Here is a 20,141-nt window from a genome sequence, read left to right as displayed (position 1 = left end):
ATTAGATTATCGTCATTATGTATCAGAGCAGTTAGATCATAGGCTAGAGTTGCAAACAAAGAAGGCACTGGATGTTTTACTCTATTATCTTTATACACAACAGTGAGGAATGAAGTCAATAATTGCTCTTCCTTCCAGAGGGATACAGTTGAGCTCATTAGGCTTTCATATCTGGTGTTTCTAGAGCAGAAGACGGGTATCTCTCCTGGGTGAAAGTGTGAATGTGTGCACACAGTTTTGGAGGCATTAACCACACCCCCACACAAACCCCCAGATATGCACAGAGATATACTGTAGACACAAATACACAGACAGGCACACAAACACTGGCACATACAGTCACACACACTGCCACAGAGTACAACTTGGCTATTTCCTCTTGGGTTCCCCTATCATTATGAACAACAACAGTGAAATGAGAAATATGACACACAATAGCTCGCAAATGAGGATTTGACGATATTTAACATAATACAGCAAATAATTTCAAGAAAGGAGGGCAATTTGTGATAGATTGTTTTGCATCCATCTCTCTCTGTCTCTTTCTCTCTCTCCCTCTCTCTCTGTGTGTCAGCGTTTGCAAGGTTGAGTAATTGTCATTGTCTCTGTGCTGTTATGAAATTCGTCACCATGGGAGTATAGGCACCTCAGCAGACTAGTAGACTATTTCTGTGTACGGTATGTTATCTTCATGATGTTATCTCTTTGTTTTTGTATGCATAATAATTTCTATACACTTTTGCAGCTTTCTTCTCCTTACATAAAAGTATTTTGCAAATAAATTATAGGCTATTTTTTTGTTTTTGGTGGTGATTATGATGAAGTTGATGTGATATTGCCATTAACAAAGTGTTCTTGTGCATCTTGTTGAGCCTTTCTTGCCCAACATGGCACCATAGGATTAGTGATGATCTGTGAGGAATACTGAAACAGTGACATGTTCCATTACATGATAATAACCTTGGAATAAATGTATCTTGAGATGGGGATTCAAATGTTACCAATCCTTTTGCCTCCAAACAATGAAAATCAGAGATGGGAGTTCAAGCCCCCCTCTAAACAGTGTTGCGTGAGACATGTTTGCCTCATCAGAGGAGAGCTTTTTGGGGGGTGCAGGTGTTTGCTGATGTGCTGTACTGTTCACACTGTACTGCTAACACTAGGTGCCTTTTGTGGAAATTAAAAACTGCTAACACAGAACCCCCTACGTTCAACCCCCAGGGGTTTGCTCATTTTGTTTCTGCTTCAAAATAGCTTTAGGCTTTCAGTGATGCGAGTTTTGGTGCACAATATTTGTGGGAGTGTGTCTACAATTTTTCAGTGTATGTATTTATGCACTTACAGTACATGAAACCCTGGAATATGCACTTTATGTAGTTTATATTAGGTTATTTATGAGATAATTTAGTGAGTTTCTAGAGGAACACAATAGAGACCATTTTTGTTTATCCACAGTTATATATTGAAACCCATAAACATATTGAAACACTAACCCTAACCCAAGGAGATTAATTCATTCATCACATCACGTCTTGCCTTTGTCAATATCTTAACATGATAAGCCTTATTTATGTGTAATAATATTCATGTCATGTTTGAATGTTTATTGTAATATGTGTGTCCATGTTGCTATGTGAGTTGTGAGTTGTTTGATTTTGTTGAGTATTTTCCATTTATGCATGTGTGTGATTGATTTTGTTATGCACCGCTTTGTATTGTACTGTATGTGAGTGTGTACATATGTTATGTTGTGTCTGTGTGTTTGAGCAGACAGCCTGGTTTATGAGATGAGGGAGCGTCATGAGCTCTTGAGATCAACACCACTAATAACACTACGCCGTCTGTTGCCATGGGTGATTTCATATGCTTCTAAATGAAGATAGATGCAGCAGACCAGGCCAGGTGTCCAACAGAATCTGCTACTCTACACAGAGGCACATTGTTCTCTGTACCAGCAGTGGAATTAAGAGCACTTCATCTCAGGGTCTTAGACTGAGACTAATTATTTTATTGAGCTAGACAAAGTGCCAATCTAAAATGGTCTCATTTGTTTGGTTGATTTTGTCTTGGAAATGTAGGGCTTGTTTACACGGATCTAGATGGAAAAAAAACGGATATTTTTGTAAGCGTTTGTTTTTTTAATTGCGTTTACACGACATTTGCACTGTCGTGTAAATGATTAAAAAATATATCCATACACACTGGAACGCAAAATGATTCCAAAGGCGAATGTTTATGTAGAACCTAGAATAAAGTGTCGTCTAGGTCGTCTACTTGTCTGCGTTGCTCGCCCTCCCTCCCCTCAATTAGCCTAATGGCAGGAGACGACATGCACAACACAGTAGGCTATGATAGGCCAACAATATGAGATGGAGATGAGTTCTCAGTTATGTTATATCGTGGCAAGCATTGATTAAAATGTGCAAAAGCCTACCAACATCTCACAGTTCACTTTAGACAAATCGGCGTCTGTAACACGCCAGGCCAACAGATTGTGCTATCCCAGTCAAAGTTCAATCGCATATCCGAGAATAAACTTAAAATGTACAGAAGGCTACGTGTTTTAGGCTGATTAAACCGAAGGGAAATATTGCAAAAAGCGACTCATACATGTGGACCAACGACGAGGTAGAACTACTTTTTCTTAGTACAGTATAAAGTGAGGAAAGTTCAGGAGGGCACGGATTACATGCTACTAATAGCCTATAAACATTAGCTCTCACCCATGTTAATTTTGTCAAAGTAGCTCTTGGAGGAAAAAAGGTTGGCGACGCCTGTTTATATCAACACCAGCATGCCACTTACACCAGGTCAATAATGAAAACACTGATGCGCTGTTAGATCTTGCACTGCTTGCTGGAATGACGGATGTCACTCTCATTGGTTTTACACCCAAAAGACACCCATGACTGGTTAAAAAAAACTTAAGAACTATGCGATTAGGGTCAAAATGCCTAATGACAAAACGCCTACTTTCGGCTACATTTATTTAGCTATCCACAACGTAAACAGGCGATTTAGAATATGTAATAACACCGTGATGTAAGTGTGGTAGGCTATTGAGTAGGCTATCCATGAGTTGCTAGGCTAGCGTTCATGGACTATGACCCAGCTAGTAGTCTGCACATAGCACACATAGGGCCTTTTAACTGAGAAGGTCGAATGGGGCTGTTTTAATGACAGTGTTGGCAGCAGAGCCAACATCACAACATGTTTCAATGCGTTAACGCTAAAACTCGCACGTCATGCCAAAACTGACCAGAATAGCAAACCCATTGCCAAAACTCACCATAGCATAACTTCTCAGATACGGCAATTAATCATGCAACAGCGGGCCAGAATAGCAAACATAGCCTATCCTCTAGGTTTGGAAATGAAGATGACTTAATCCAACATGTTATAATCCATTGAGTAGGCCTAGCCTAGGCTATGTCAGCGTCACAAGACGAGACTTACCTAGCTACATGAAGTAAACAACGAAACAACTCTATAATTAACTCAGAAGTCAACAGACAGTTGCTGTGTGAACCTGTGTGAGATGAGCACGAAATAATATGCGACATATTAAAAATAATCGCATATCACGTGTGGTGTGTAGGCTACAGTATGTGTGAAATGTTCAGTCAGGCACTGCACATCAAAAGCTCCGTTCTAGAATCTTTGCTGCACATATGAAATCGAATTGACACACGGCACAATCGAACACGTCATCGTTTTAAGAAATCTTCACTTTGGAGTGCGTTTGTAAAAGTATGCGTTTGAGGGAGATAAAAAAAAGTATGCGTACAAAAGTATGTGTTTATACAAATATCTAGATACGTGTAAACGGGCCCTTAGAGTGACTAAACACACCTTTAGGTCTCTGAAAAGTGAAAACGGCATACTTAGTTTAAGGGCATTTTTGAACTAAGGGGCATATCCAGCGGTGAAATGAATCTTCAGTTGTACATTAAACTCGTACTAACAATGTGTTTGCTGTCCTTTCAGAAGGACAGCAAACACATTGTTCTTGTAAAGGAAGGTTGTTAACTCAATTTCAAAGAAAATGCACGTTCCATGTTGCTTAATACTGATAGCCATCAGCGCATGCCTTTCTTTTGAGTACAAAGTGGTGCCCACCATCCGCCTCTGTCTGTCATCATATAAAGTCCGCCTGATGCTGGATAATGTTGTGATTGGTTCCTCGGTTTTTGATGATTTGGAAATGGGCTTGAATTTGTAGGTGTAACAGGCATCTGCCAGTGCAAATTCAAATGTACGATTGATCTGGTCTCTCCAGGCTAGTAAAAACTGAAATTGTTGGAAAAAAGTGTGAAATATGCTACAGGTCAGACGCCACTGTTCTCTTGTGTGAGCGTGAAAGGTTGTGTGCATTTGGCATTACACATTATCTCAAACTGGTGCTGGGGTCATATGAGCTAAAGTGAAATCAGGAAGAGTCTGAGTTGTGGTGAGATATGGCAGGTCACATGTGGCGGGCATCCCAGACCCCAGACAGTAGCCCAGGCTGGGCCTGACGCCATCTGGCGTGGAATCAGCTTCTATCTGTGCACTGCCAAATACAAATGTTACCGTTTGGCATCCACCTTGCACTGTTTCCCTTTTGTGTTTCCATTTTTGAACCCTGCTGGATATGAAGGCATATTGACATTATCCACAGAATTCTTAAGCTCAGGGCTTGCAGCTACTGCTGCACATTCTCATTAATCAGAGCAGACCATTAGAGTCAGGACAGGCACTGGATGATGGGTTTGTATCAAACAGTAAGACAGGAGAGGTAGAATAAGTGGTTTGGGTTAATTAACTTATTAAATTATTTTGGGTTAATTGGACATTTTATCTCTTTCCTGCTGTTATTTTTCTATCTCTCACTCTCTGAATGATCTTAAAATTGCCACAGACAACCACAAAGTGTCCATCTTTGTATTTCTCTATCTCAGTGCAGCCTTTGACACTTGACCATACAATATTCTTCTTCAGTGCCTAAAACACTTGGAGGACTTAGAGCAGGGGTGGCCAAACTACGGCCCGTGGGCCAAATGCGGCCTGCCACACACTTTAATCCGGCCCGCCAAGCATTTATCAGGTTATCATAGATCCGGCCCGCCACGCACTTTAATCCGGCCTGCCGAGCATTTATCAGGTTATCATAGATCTGGCCCACCACGCACTTTAATCCGGCCTGCCGAGCATTTAAATAGGTTATCATAGGCTGCTCGCTATTTTTTTCGAGTGATAGACGACGTTGTGGTTAACTTTACTGCAAACTGCTTTACACTCTTTTTAGAGAACGTTTACAATGTCAATGTCAAAACAGCTTGTTACATCGAGCTGTCTCCATTGCAGCAGATCTAATTTACGTTATGCTACTCCATTCAATTGGGAATGCATTGAAGCGTGCACAAGAGAGAGAGAGTGCCACAGGTTCCATTGGCTGGCTTGTCATTGTTGATAATTGATATCTCCTTTTTATAAGAAACTTTTAAAAGGAAATCGCGATGGCAACAGTAGTTTCCACTACTGACCATTTATAAACTGTGAGAGAGCACAGCCATAGGTATAGGCTATTTGAGTGGAGCTGGCAGAAGAGTCTTAAAGTGACAGTGCACCATTTATAAATGAATTAAGCATCAAATTAACAGTATTTCTTAAGAAATTAACTTTCTACAACAAAAGCACTTTGTCATTATTATCATTTAAATGATACAAAACATTTTATATATATATCGAGCCAGGCCAGGCTAGGGTAATTTGAGGGGCCACCTGGTGATAGTAGCCCAGGCTACAAGCCTCATGACCCTGAGACGTTTGTGTTTAGACTGTCAGGCCATTAGCCTCTCCACATTACACCTCGACATGCCCTCGCTTGTGAAAACGTCACCAATACCACCCATTTTCAAACAGGAAAAGCAGATTGTCGCCTATCTCTTTCCTATACTGTATGCTATCGAAGTCAGTCACCTATTTCTGTCCTTTTATGTGTATGTCACTTAATAGCCTATTCATTTCTATACAAACCAAGACGGCGGATTTCTAAAGAAACGCAAGCACACACAACATGTATCTAAATGAGCTATGTACCATAAATTACATTTTACTGTGACTCGAAGAGCTGTAAACAGTGTTGTAAGGCTGTGTGTACAAATCCGCTTGGAGCTCCAGTGGAATTTTGATTTCATGAAGATGTGCCGCGTGAGTGGCCACCCACCAGCCCAGCACCAAACTCCGAGCGCACAGTAAAGAAAAAAGGATTTTTTTTTAAAAGTATATTTTTTTGGGCTTTTATGCCGTTAATGCGACAGGATAGTGGAGAGTGACAGGAAATGAGTGGGAGAGTCGGGTGGGATCCGGAAAGGACCACGGGGCGGGAATTGAACCCGGGTCGCCGGCGTACGGTACAGGTGCCCCAGCCAGTTGCGCCACAGCTGGGGCCAGAAAAAAGGATTTTGAAGGCAGTAGATGCTCCTTGTAAGACCAAACCAGACTTTGTTCAAATCTACACATCTATGGCTACTGGAAAATGTAAGGTTCATTTATGAAATGTTATGTTGAAGTATTAAAAAACATCTTTATTTTAGAATTTCTGAACAAAAGGGGCTGTAACTGAAATTGGAGCTTTTATGATAGTTATTTAAGTAGCTTAGGTTATTCCACACTATCGATAGCATAAAACACACTGGCAGGAATAATTAAATGGGACGCTTGTCTATGTTAATTAACTCATAAGTTCACTTTTAATTTTAGCCTACTGTGCTACATGGCAACCTCTGGACAGAGTTAGCCTACTGACAGGCGAACATCTTTAATACGGACGTAACCGCTATCTCTAAACTCGGTGTACTAGCAAATACTGCTGTGCTTTTATAGCCATTCCATTCTATCATGTTTCTCGACTTCACACACAACAACGGGTAGACCCCGCCTTCACCTTGACACCACCCCTAGCCCCGCTCTAGCACCAAGTGGCCCAACGTTTAGGGTGGGCCAGAAATCAGGGGCCAGTAGCACCAATATAGCCCCCAAGTGGCACCAGTTAGCTGATGGTGTGAAAGCAATTAGCCCCGGCTTGACCTGGCTAGCTCGGCTTTGGCTCGACGGTCTGAATGTGGCCCTTGAGTCAAAAGGTTGGCCACCCCTGACTTATAGGCACAGTTCTCAATGGGCTTTCCTCCTATCTTACTGGAAGATCACATTCTGTCTCTATTGAGAATGTTACATCTGATGTAGTTGACATTTTATATGGGGTACCTCGGGGGTCAGTTCTTGGTCCTCTGCTTTTCAATCTCCCACTTGGGCCTATCATTCAGCAGTACAATATTTCTTATCATTTATATGCCGATGACAAGCAATTCTTCCAATAATCCTCGTCCAGTGAATGGCCTCACCCAATGCATTTCTGATATTAAAACTTGGATGGCCCAACACTTCTTAAAGTTTAATGATAATAAAACAAAGATTTTTCTAGTAGGTCCTAAGGTCTTGAGACATCAGTTTCATTCATTGCTAACTCCCCTGTCTATAAAACTGTGGGAGAATGTCAGAAATTTAAAGTAATCGCAGGTATCTCTGGCTGACAGGGTCAAAACTGCACAAAATTGGAGGTGTAGGATTATTCTGACACCCTCTGAATTCTGAGAAGTTTCGAGGAATTCCTTTAATGGGAGGGGGCATACAATAAATTCATTTATGTATAAATTTAGTGACTACACTCATGAACACATGCAAACACACACATAAAAATATATGCTCACACATGCAGGCACACACACACACACATTTTAATACCTTTATTTCTGTTCACATTTTACAGTAGATTTCATTGAACACAAACAATCTTAGATACCAGCATTGTAAACCCAGTAGCCTACGCCTCTGGTCTCAGTTCATGGGTACAAAAAACAGCGCCTTCTCCAGATGTGGCGACTCAATTATCACAGAAATTGAGCAGAAATTTCACACACACACACACACACACACATAAAGACACACGCACACACATACACACACAGTAGACATGTAGGCATCCGTATGCACGCACGCACAGACTCACACGCATACACACACAGACAGGCACGCACACAAGCACGCTCACCGACACATAAACACAAACATGTACACGCACGCATAAACACAGCCACACGCACACACATACATGCATGCACACACACATATAAACACACACACACACACAAAAACACACGCACACACACATAAAAACACACACATACAGGCAAGCAGGCACACACACACACACACACACACACACACACACACCATTACCCCCAGACACCCACTTACAAGCGAACACACACACACACACACGCAGACACATAAAACACACACACACACACACACACACACACACACACCATGGCACTTCTGCATCCGCGGCCCTCTATCACCGCACTATTCAAGTTTGCCAGATCGGGTAGCGGATCTGTAGTTTCAATGAGACTTAAGAAACTACAAATTTGACTTGCTTTACGGCAAGCGTTACAATAGCCGATAGGTGGAGCAAGGCTCTGGGTGGAGTGTACTCAGTAGGTACATATACAGTAAATGGAAGATGGTAGGCTGCGGTAGGCTAAACTATTTACGACAGCGGTAATGGACAATTCCACTTCCAACCTGTAGGGGGACCGAAGAGGAAAAGTGCTTTGGTGTTGCTGTAACATTGGAGCTGCTCTTCAATAGGAACTGGTTTTCACTTTCCCTCCATATATATAAAGTTGACTTGACTCTACATCTACGCCACTATGTCCTATATGTCCTCACATTCGATACCTTTTATCTATTTCCCTCTGTCTTCTCTATCTCCTTCGGTTCATCCTTATCTTTCCTGTCTTTCCCCACTCCCTTTCTCAGTCTCTTACAGGGAGAACACAGCAGGTCCCGCCTGGCGTGCGGCCCGGGCTCTTTTGACTTTGAGGTGTCCGACTGCTTCCTCCTTGGCTGTCCTCTCGGGCTGGTTCTGGCCATGAGGAAAACAGTCCTACCTGCTTTTCAGGGTTGGTTGCTACCCCCATAGGGGAAGTCATGCTTTCAGAGGTTTATGTCTTAGCTGTCAGATGTGTCAGAAAATGACATTTAGAAGGTCCCAAATCCCACACCTTCTACTCTACATTCTACTCAACACACACAAGTCAACCACCAAGAACCAGAAATGCACATCCTCTACATGAAGGGGTTTCATATTTCATATTATTGAATAATTCATATTCACATTCACAAATATAAATAAAACAGCTGAGATGTATCTAAAATGTGCATATCCCTTAGAAATTTAAACCCATCTCTCTCTTTTTGCTACAGTGTCCCAGCTCCAGCCGGCATGCTCGCAGCTCTTTAATCTGTTCTACCCTTCGGATCCCTCTGCCTCTCGCCTGGAGCCTCTCTTCCACCCCAAACTCAGGCAGCTGTCCCCATTCTCTGTGCCCCGCTACCAGCGCTACCCCCTTGGAGACGGGCGCTCCACCCTCATAGGTCAGTTTAAAAAGCTCACTTCCTGGTATTAGATTGGTATAGTGTGGTATTGTGTTGGTGGCTCTGTTCGAAATTGAAGGCAGCGGCACGCCGCCTCCCTGCCTAAATACTGTTTCAAGAGAGTTCCATTATCAGCATCATAGTTGTTCCCACAAGGCTTCCGTTTTAACATTCCATCATCTGCCATCTTTGTTTACTTTTCACAGCTTTTTTAGATGTTGCTGCAAAGAACTATGGGTAGTAGGGAGCAAGGATACATTGATGCTGCTTTCAAAAACGACCATTATTGCGGAAATTTTAAGATATGGCAGCCAAAAATTATTTTTTTTCGGTTTCGAACTGCAGTTGCTGTCTCGCTCCCCAGTTAACAACAAACAAATGAACAAATAATAAAAAGTAAAAAATAAATATGAAATAAAATAAAATTCCATGTTAAATTAAAATAAAATTCCATGTTAAATTAGTCCAATTGGTTTGCGTCTAACTGGCTGAAAAATATTATTCAGTCCAGTGCGATGAGAGCGAGGCATCCGGAGCGAAGGGAGTTGGTGTGTGGTGAAGTGGGAGACAAAAGGTGATGCTCCTCTGCTAGACATTGAGAGCGATGCTTGAGCAAACTGCAGGAAGTGCTGTGCTGTGTTGGCAGGCAGCGAACAGGGCAGAACCAGTGTCTGTAGCCCGCCGGGAGATGCAACCAGAGGCATGATGTAGACCCTTTCAACAATAAAAACAAAAACAATGCTTGAACGTTCTATTTGGGCCCCAATCTACTTCCTCTGCATTAAGATAACATATGGAATGTTAAAAAGGAAGTCTTGTGGGGCCAACTATGATGCTGATAATGGAACTCTCCTGAAAGGGTCCATAAATAAGGTTTATGATAGGAAATCCCCACTGCTCAACAAACATTGCGAACCTCATCGGTGATGGTGGAATTGCAGGAGGCTATTGCGTAAGAGTTCAACGGCAGTGTACCTAAAGTAGCCTGGAAAATCCAGACCCTGGTAATCTAGAAAGATTAAGGGTCTGGCCGCGAACAATGTAATGGCCCAACTCAAAGGGCGGCACCAAGCATGCATTTGAAAATCTCACTGCACGCAATTTGATAACACTAGACCAATGCTTACTCTGAATGATTCCGGACTTCGACGCAATTGGATAACACTACAACCAATGTTTACTGACCTCCAACGTTGCAGCGCTGTCGTCATCAGTTTCTCGTCATCTCGCCTCTGGCCCGCATATATCAGATACGCCGATTTGATTGGTTCCACGGGATGCAAGGGGTAAAAGTAACATGCATCAATTGCTCATTGCCAGAGTGTCTCGCAAAGACAATTCCATTGTGCTCTTGCGAGAACTCTGGATTTCCAGGGTATACCTAAAGGGCATCAAGACCAAAACAACACAAACTCCCCTCCCAACACAATCAGACACAGTTCAGAGTGTGGGTTGGAGTTAAGTGGGTGTCACGCCAATCTGCACTCCTCTGCCGACCACCTCATCTGATGATGATCACCTTCAGCCAGATGCCCTTGAGCAGCAGTGAAGATATAGGGCATTGTCAGCAGCACAGCAACAGCAATCAGTTCTGGATAAAATGTCGTTCTTGGACAAAACTTATGCAATCCACGCAGCTTCTATTCACCGCAGGTAACTAGGTTACTACACGCAGGTGACCATTGCGATCAAAGCAGAACACAATAAGAATAAAAGATCTAAGAACACTAAGAACACTATCTACTAATTTAACTTCACTAAACTTAACTGAAGTATTAAAAATAAATCCAGTCAAAATGTTTGGTAAATCGGAAATAAATGACAAATTAACAAATGCTACACGGAGCGACTTGAGTGCAGCCAGCGTCCCCATAACCTAGCAACCATAGCTATAGGTTATGCTATAGGTGTGTATTAACATGTAAACATACTGACTGTTCAATAAAGCGTATTGAACAAATTACATTGCAATTTGATTGTTTTAAAATGTATTTTTATTTTGTTATATCTATCTCAACCCTCTGCAGAGTTGAGGCAACTTAGCACCTGTGGTGCTGCACATCACTTGTGCTTTAGCTCCAGCCCCTACGGTCACCCTCAGTTATTTTCTTTAAAAGCCCCAGCCCAGGACGAGAGAATTAGGAGAGTGAAGAGGTGTGACTGAGCCAATAGTTAAGTCAGAGACGGTTGAGAAAGTGTTCTAAAGGATCTTTGGTTAAGTCTTTTGTTGAGAGATCACAGAGAAGTCCTCTGACATTACTTCTTTGGCCACTTGCTAACAGTCGAAATGGGGTTGCATGTTCTCACTGTGTCTGGCAGCTCCACTTGCTTCAGTCCAAATATTGGATAAGTCAACAAGCATCGTCATCTGCAACTGGAAAAGGAAGAGAGGAGATACATTTTAGGGGCTTTAAACGTTATGTAGATAGGACAATTAACAGTGACAGGAAGCAAGTAGGAGAACGAGGAGACATATTTAGTTTCCTTGGGTCTGGTAAAGATCAGTTGGATACACTGGTGTCTTCAAGTTTCAAGTTTCTTTATTTGTCACATGCATAGTCAGTCATACACTTACAACAAGCAGTAAAATTAATTCCTGACTCCACTCTAACTGTTGAGTCAGGAATTCATGTAGTCACATAACTAATAGCATAATAAGTTACGTTATAGAATAAAAGTTAAGTTTAAAACATAAATAAATAAGAACCTAAAGATAAAAGATATACCACCCAGACTACCCCTACCCATAAATATAATAAAAGCTTGTACCACTAAAGTGCTCACTAACAGTAGATCCAGGGCTTAAAGTGCAAGGTGCATTGTGCAGTTCATGAGGGAGGTGCATGTCATGTTTTGATTTAGGAGCCTAACAGCTTGTGGATAAAAACTCCTCCTGAGTCTTTCTGTATTAGCTCCTGAATCGCTTGCCCGATTTCAGCCGCTGAAATAGGCAGCTGCCGGGGTGGGAGATGTCTTTTAAAATCTTGACAGCCTTACTCCAACATCTCTTCTGATGGAGTTCGTCCAGGGATGGGAGAGCTGAACTGCAGCGACGCTCAGCAGCATGGATAGAGGGCCTTCCTGTCCTTCTCACAGCTGTTGCCATACACTCTCACATCAAGACACTCTCCACAGTGGCAGAGTAAAAAGATCTTAAAATGGCTGGGGAGGCTCCAAACTTCCTCAGCTGCCTTAGATGGTACAGGCGCTGATTGGCTTTCTTGGCCGTAGTCTGGGTGTTAGTAGACCAAGTAAGGTCCTCACCCAGATATTTAAAACAGTTCACACATTCTACTGGGGCGTTGATGTTGAGGGGGGTTGACCCCTCCTGAAATCCACCACAATCTTATTTGTTTTGCTGATGTTAAGTTGGAGGCGTCTGGCACCATGATGCCAGACTCTCTACCTCCTCCCAGTAGGCTGTCTCATTATTGTTGGAGATGGACCCCAGCACTATTGTATCATCCGCAAATTTGGAGTTGGAGCTGTGCATGACTGAACACAGTCATGTGTGTACAGGGAGTACAGCAGTGGGCTAAGCACACATGGACCCAAAGTCAATATGGCAGATAATTCTGTGCTTGCAGTCAAAATTCTTGCCCACTAGATCATGGTACAATGCAAAATGAGCCCTCACGTATGAATAGCCTCCTGTATCGGAACGTCACCAATTACCGACTGTCCCGTATTTCCGACCTCTTACGTGTATGCGTCACTTAATATTCATTTCTATACAAAGACTGCGGATTCCTAAAGAAACGCAAGCACCCACACCATAAGTGTATCTAAATTAGCTTTGTACCAAAAATTACATTCTACCGTGACTCAAAGAGCTGCTCCAGTGGAATTTTTAATTTGCAACGAGAATTCTCGGTCTAACCGTTGATGTGCCGTGAGAAAGGTCGGAAATAGGCACCCACCAGCCCAGCACTAACCTCCAACCGTGGTAAACAAAATCGGATATTTCAGGCAGTAAAAGCAAACCAGATTTTGTTCAAATCTACACACCTATGGCCACTGAAAAATGTAAGGTTAATTTATCAAATGTGATTTTGAAGTATTAAAAAACATTGTTGTTTTAGAATTTTCAAACGAAAGGGCCGGTTATTGGTGCTTTTACAATAGTATTTGCTTAAATGGAGCGTTTCGATCATTTGGCCTAGTGAGCTACCTTAAATAAAGTTTAGCGTTACGTGGTTATGTGGTTGACCTTTAGTTTAGCTGTTAATTACCTTGCATGTTGCTTCTATCCTGTGAACCTACAGTATATGCAGTTTGTGGTATGTTCTCAAATGTTGGGAATCCTCTGTGTCATGCGACCACATCCCTCCACTGGACACATCTGTAATGGGCGGCTCGTTGGTGACCACGGCTTCCTGAGGGAGTGGACAGCATCTCGGGCCTCTTTAGGGCTCCACTGGTGCACCTGTCTCAGGTGTCGAGGCAGGTGAATCACAACAGCTGTGCAGCCACTTACAATGCAGCTCTTAGTACCTCTGCCACAAGGCTTTATTTCTCCATTCTCAGTTGCCTTTTCAGTAATACTGCTGCATGGACTCCTCTGGTCATTGGGTAGTACAGTTTCATCTTGAGGTGGCTTCTCTCCTTGTAGTCCCTCCTCGTATGTTGAGGTGGTGGTTTGGTATGGAAGGGGCAGTTCATCACTTCCCTCCTCTTCGTATGTTGAGGTGGTGGTTGGGTATGGAAGGGGCAGTTCACCACTTCCCTCCTCCTCGTATGTTGAGGTGGTGGTTGGGTATGGAAGGGGCAGTTCACCACTTCTCTCCCTCTTCGGTATGTTGAGGTGGTGGTTGGGTATGGAAGGGGCAGTTCACCACTTCTCTCCTCTTCGTATGTTGAGGTGGTGGTTGGGTATGGAAGGGGCAGTTCACCACTTCCCTCCTCCTCGTATATGGAGGTGGTGGTTGGGTATGGAAGGGGCAGTTCACCACTTCTCTCCTCTTCGTATGTTGAGGTGGTGGTTGGGTATGGAAGGGGCAGTTCACCACTTCTCTCCTCTTCGTATGTTGAGGTGGTGGTTGGGTATGGAAGGGGCAGTTCACCACTTCTCTCCTCCTCGTATGTTGAGGTGGTGGTTGGGTATGGAAGGGGCAGTTCACCACTTCCATTATCTGAAAGCTCTGATGAGCTTGCAATACTCTGGAATAAAAAAAGAAAATGTTACAACATTAATCAAGTTTTAGTGAGCATTACTTTAGTTTGTCATTACTTACCATTGTTATAATTATTATTGTTTACCATAGTTCTTTAACCACAATCCATTTGTAGAACTTCCATGACAAAATTGTGTAGATAATCTGGCCATACAAGTCAAAGGAGGCGTTTACTTACACTTTCGACTACTTCTGGCCCATGAATTGATCCATTTTGGCCCTCTAATTCAACTTGTGCTTTTTTGATGTTACGTCGTGCTAGAGAACCAATATGCAGTTTGTGGTATTTTCTCAAATGTTGGGGAATCCTCTGTGTCATGCGACCACATCCCTCCACTGGACACATCTGTAATGGGCGGCTCGTTGGTGACCACGGCTTCCTGAGGGAGTGGACAGCATCTCGGGCCTCTTTAGGGCTCCACTGGTGCACCTGTCTCAGGTGTCGAGGCAGGTGAATCACAACAGCTGTGCAGCCACTTACAATGCAGCTCTTAGTACCTCTGCCACAAGGCCTTATTTCTCCATTCTCAGTTGCCTTTTCAGTAATACTGCTGCATGGACTCCTCTGGTCATTGGGTAGTACAGTTTCATCTTGAGGTGGCTCCTCTCCTTGTAGTCTCTCTTCTACGTATGTTGTGGTGGTTGGGTATGGAAGGGGCAGTTCATAGCCTCCATCGTCTGAAAGCTCTGATGAGCTTATTATACTCTTGAATAAAAAAAAGAACAGACATTTTACAACATTGATCAAGTTTTAGTGAGGATTACTTTAGGTTGTCATTACTTACTATTATTATAATTACAGTATCATTGTTTACCATAGTTCTATAACCATAATCCATTTGTAGAACTTCCATGGCACAATCGTGTAGTAGATAATCTGGCCATACAAGTCAAAGGAGGCATTTACTTACACTTTCGACTACTTCTGGCCCGTGAATTGATCCGTCTTGGCCCTCTAATTCAACTTGTGCTTTTTTGATGTTACGTTGCGCAAGAGAACCAATGCGCAGTTTGTGGTATTGTCTCAAATGTTGGGGAATCCTCTGTGCCATGCGACCACATCCCTCCACTGGACACATCTGTAATGGGCGGCTCGTTGGTGACAACGGCTTCCTGAATGAGTGGACAGTATCTCGGGCCTCTTTAGGGTTCCACTGGTGCACCTGTCTCAGGTGTCGAGGCAGGTGAATCACAACAGCTGTGCAGCCGCTCACAATGCAGCTCTTAGTACCTCTGCCACAAGGCCTTATTTCTCCATTCTCAGTTGCCTTGTCAGTAATACTGCTGCATGGACTCCTCTGGTCATTGGGTAGTACAGTTTCATCTTGAGGTGGCTCCTCTCCTTGTAGTCCGTCTTCTACGTATGTTGAGGTGGTGGTTGGGTATTGAAGGGGCAGTTCACCGCTTCCATTATCTGAAAGCTTTGATGAGCTTACAATACTCTGGAATAAAAAAAGAACATTTTACAAGATTAATCAAGTTTTTAGTGAGGATTACTTTAGTTTGTCATTACTTACTATTGTTATAATTACAGTATTATTGTCTACCATAGTTCTATCACCACAATCCATTTGTAAAACTTCCATGGCACAATCGTGTAGTAGATAATCTGGCCTTACACGTCCAAGAAGGCGTTTACTTACACTTTCAACTACTTCTGGCCCATGAATTGATCCATCTTGGCCCTCTAATTCAACTTGTGCTTTTTTGATGTTATGTTGCGCAAGAGAACCAATGCGCAGTTTGTGGTATTTTCTCAAATGTTGGGGAATCCTCTGTGCCATGCGACCACATCCCTCCACTGGACACATCTGTAATGGGCGGCTCGTTGGTGACAACGGCTTCCTGAGGGAGTGGACAGCATCTCGGGCCTCTTTAGGGCTCCACTGGTGCACCTGTCTCAGGTGTCGAGGCAGGTGAATCACAACAGCTGTGCAGCCACTTACAATGCAGCTCTTAGTACCTCTGCCACAAGGCCTTATTTCTCCATTCTCAGTTGCCTTATGTCTAATCTTGCCACATAGACGCCTCTGGTTATTGGGCTGTTTCATCTCTTGTTTAGGTGGCTCCTCTCGTTGCGATCCCTCCTCCACGATCCTCCATGTTGAGGAGGTGGTAGGGTACAGTTCACCACTTTCATTGCCTGAAACATTCCACTGTATACACAAAAGGAACAAACACGTTTTACAATGTCAATAAAAAAGCATGTTACCATTACTTACTGTAATTACTGTAGGTTACTATTGTTCTAAGACTACAAATCATTTTTGAGTACTCATAGACTGGTACTACTACACAAAACCAATCAATCTTTTTGTTTTTTTAAACAAGGTACTATTTCATTAGCCTGGCTCCGCCCGAATACGTACTTCCGCTCAATTTCATTTTCCTACAGTACTCTTTGCCGAAGAGTATCGTATAGCGAAATGTAGTCAAGAGTATGGTTTACAAGGCTACTATTTCATCTCTTGCCTTTAACATTGTGCTCCATCCTCTCCGCCCTTTTTCCAGCTTGTGGAATTTTCTCATGTGCTGGTAAATATTCCGACTTACACGGCCACATCCTTCCTGAGGACACTGTTTCTTGCTGTGGCGGCTGGTGAGGGACCGTGGCTTTTTACTGCCAAATATAGCACTTCGGATCTCAGATGGGCCCAAATAGTGCACCTGTCTGAGGTGTCGTGGCAGGTGAACCACAACAGCTGTGCAGCCATCCACAATGCAGCTCCTGGTTCGTCTGCCACATGTTGCTGTGGACGTCTTTTCCGTAGCATTGAGGGCTTGCTGGGGGCTCCGCTGGTGCACGCGTCTGAGGTGGCGTGGCAGGTGGACCACTCGAGCCATGCAGCCACTTACAATGCAGCTCCTGCTTCCTCTGTCGCCTTTTGTTACAGATTTTTCCTTTCCGTTTCCTTGGTTTAAAACATTCCAACATTTCTGCTGTTTTTCGGGCCCAGTCAGCACCTCCTGAGTGACCTCTTCCTTCCTGTCAGCCACATTTACAAGAGATCCACTAGATGAGGCATATGGGCTCATCCAATCCAGTGCTTCACCAAGGTTCTCCTGTTAAAATTGAAATAAATTATTATGTTTATATACATTTAGTGTGGTCTTTGTTAGTGTGTTCGTCTTTGTTAGTCTACATGCCTTTTCGGCCTCCTGGACTGGTTCATGTAACACACTGTGCCACAAGCTGTTCCCCTGCTTCCTGGATGAAGCAGACTCTTCCCAGATTTCCTCATCCCACAGGGGTACCTTCACTACCACATCCAGTGGAAGATCCAGGCGAGGGATACGGACAACACAGCTGGTCATATTTATCATCTGAATATCAGATGACGTAACATCCATCTAGGATAAAACAAGAAAAGGGAACAAGAAAAGTATTACACCAATGAGAGAGCTGCAGATCGTACACTATATCACATTACGCTGCGTCAACACACATAAACTATTTATTCCAAGTCTCATTCAAAGCAACTTACAAGTGAGGAACAACATTCAAGCATCACTACAATTGGATAGAGCATGGAGAACAGTTAAAGAGGACAGTAAGTATGAGATAGGAGTTTGGTTCCAAAACATGATATCCATAGACTGGTTCCAAAATTGAAAAATGTGCTTATTTAGGAAGCCCGAGGCAGTTCTGAGACAAAGTTGGCAACCAGTCTTATTTTGGGTGTGCTGAATTCAAACCTGCAATATGACAAGCTATCTGACCTCTGGTGACCTCTAGAGGTCATTGAACTTTGGGGCTGTAAGCGTCCCAGCTGAACCCAGTTTCTCAGCTTCATAAGCAATCAAATGTACTAAAATGATGAATTAAGTTAACAAATGGTCTTGTTTGGTATATATTGGGGTGCTGAATTCACTTTTTAATTTGCAAAACCACATATGACCTCTGAAAACCTCTGATAAACTTTGCCTATAGGCCTATGCATTTAACTTCATTTTTTGCTTATTTTATTGTCCCAAAGGGGATATGAACAGACAAAATACAAATAGACAGGACCAAACAAGACATTAACTGCCAGTCCATGTGCATTTCACATTTTTTTTTCCAAAATGGCCACCATGAGAATGGCTAGGAGAAGTAGTATCACATCCTGTGATAGCATGGATAGGGTACCGAGCAGAGCATCTCCAAGCTTTGCGGCAACTGTGTGAATTGGGATGAATTTATGCTTCTTTGAGCCATTGTTGTGTCTTCAGATGTTTTGGTTCTCCTTTTGGTCCATTTTGCCAGGATCAACTGTGATAAAGTATGGATGAAGGCAAGCACCTCGAAGAAGCAGAAATTCATTCCAATTCACGCAGTTGCCGCAAAGCTTGAAGATGGTCTGCTCGGTACCCTGCCTGCCTGCTATCATGCTATCATGCTATCACAGGATGCGATACTACTTCTTTCTTGGCAGGACACTCAAAAAAATCCTGATTCAAAGTTTTCATTGAGCACCATAGTCTTCTGAAAGTGTGCTGATCTGGAAGCCTTCATTTGCAAGGTTTTCAAAGCTGGCTCATGCACGTCATCAAACAGTGCCAGGGCCTCTATTTGCTCAGGCTGTTCCTTTGAAAAGATTGCCCCCAAGCCATGATGCATTATCATTCCATATCAAGAGGGCACACTACCAAGCAGCTGTATGGCTCCAAGCAAATCAACTAAGACCTGCACTGTCTCCACCGGAAACTATGGGTTGGCGAATTGAGAAAGATGCTCTTTTGCTAGTTCTCACTTCCCTTCCTTCTGTGCCTCAGGCCATATATATTAGAAAGCTAGATACCGCATTGACTGTCGAGTTCTATTAGGTGGCATCGTAAACGCGGCTGCCATATTGGTGTGGGCAGAACCTTTATTGTCTATGGACAACATTTGCAGGCAATCACAGACATCTGTCTGATTTCCAGTCAGAGTCACATGTTCCTCCATTGGCCTCCAGTGATTGCTGCCCCCACCAAGATGGCGTAGCTATTTACATATGTTCTGGAGCCCAATGCGGTATCTAGCTTTATCTATTCTCGGGCTGTTATCAATCTGTTTACATGCCGTTGTACTACACAGTGTAAAAGGAAGAACTGCAACTGCAAAGAATACAAGCTGCAGTGCACTGCTAAATGTCGTTGCCACACTTCTGCTGATGTTTGCCTAAAAGAAGCAGACTAAGCACACTAATATCACAGCCTAGGCATTCTCATGGTGGCCATTTTGGAAAAAAATGTGAAATGCACATAGACTGGCAGTTAATGTTTTTGTTTTGTCTGGTCCTGTCTATTTGTTTTTTTGTCTGTTCATATTCCCTTTGGGACAATAAAAAAAATAATTAAAAAATGAAGTTAATGACCTTGAGGTTATCAGAGGTCATATGTGGTTTTGCAAATGAAAAAGTGAATTCAGCACCCCAATATTTACCAAACAAGGCCATTTGTTAACTTAAAGGTGCTCTAAGTGATGCTGGGTAACGTCACTTCTGTTGACTTTCAAACAAA

The 20,141-nt window shown here is 42.9% G+C and overlaps 1 protein-coding gene and 1 long non-coding RNA gene across 4 annotated transcripts in view; one reads left to right on the top strand and one right to left on the bottom strand.

Annotated features, from left to right (window-relative positions):
* LOC125290151 (membrane-associated phosphatidylinositol transfer protein 3-like) overlaps window positions 1-20,141 on the top strand; it is an 89,616-nt gene that overhangs the window by 47,591 nt on the left and 21,884 nt on the right. For all 3 annotated transcript variants that reach the window (XM_048237104.1, XM_048237102.1, XM_048237108.1), the window contains exons 8-9: window positions 8,866-9,008; window positions 9,313-9,483. In XM_048237104.1, coding sequence (XP_048093061.1) covers window positions 8,866-9,008; window positions 9,313-9,483 — 314 coding nt within the window. The remainder of the gene's footprint in view (window positions 1-8,865; window positions 9,009-9,312; window positions 9,484-20,141) is intronic.
* Window positions 11,460-14,255, bottom strand: LOC125290178. Its single transcript, XR_007192765.1, has 2 exons — window positions 13,716-14,255; window positions 11,460-11,857 (listed from the first exon to the last, which is right to left on the bottom strand). It is a non-coding gene; the product is annotated as an uncharacterized LOC125290178 (long non-coding RNA).

This window comes from Alosa alosa, chromosome 2, assembly GCF_017589495.1.
Source record: "Alosa alosa isolate M-15738 ecotype Scorff River chromosome 2, AALO_Geno_1.1, whole genome shotgun sequence".
Classification (NCBI taxonomy): domain Eukaryota; kingdom Metazoa; phylum Chordata; class Actinopteri; order Clupeiformes; family Clupeidae; genus Alosa; species Alosa alosa.
The sequence above is the reverse complement of the archived record's forward strand: the minus strand, read 5'-3'. Positions and strand labels throughout refer to the sequence as shown.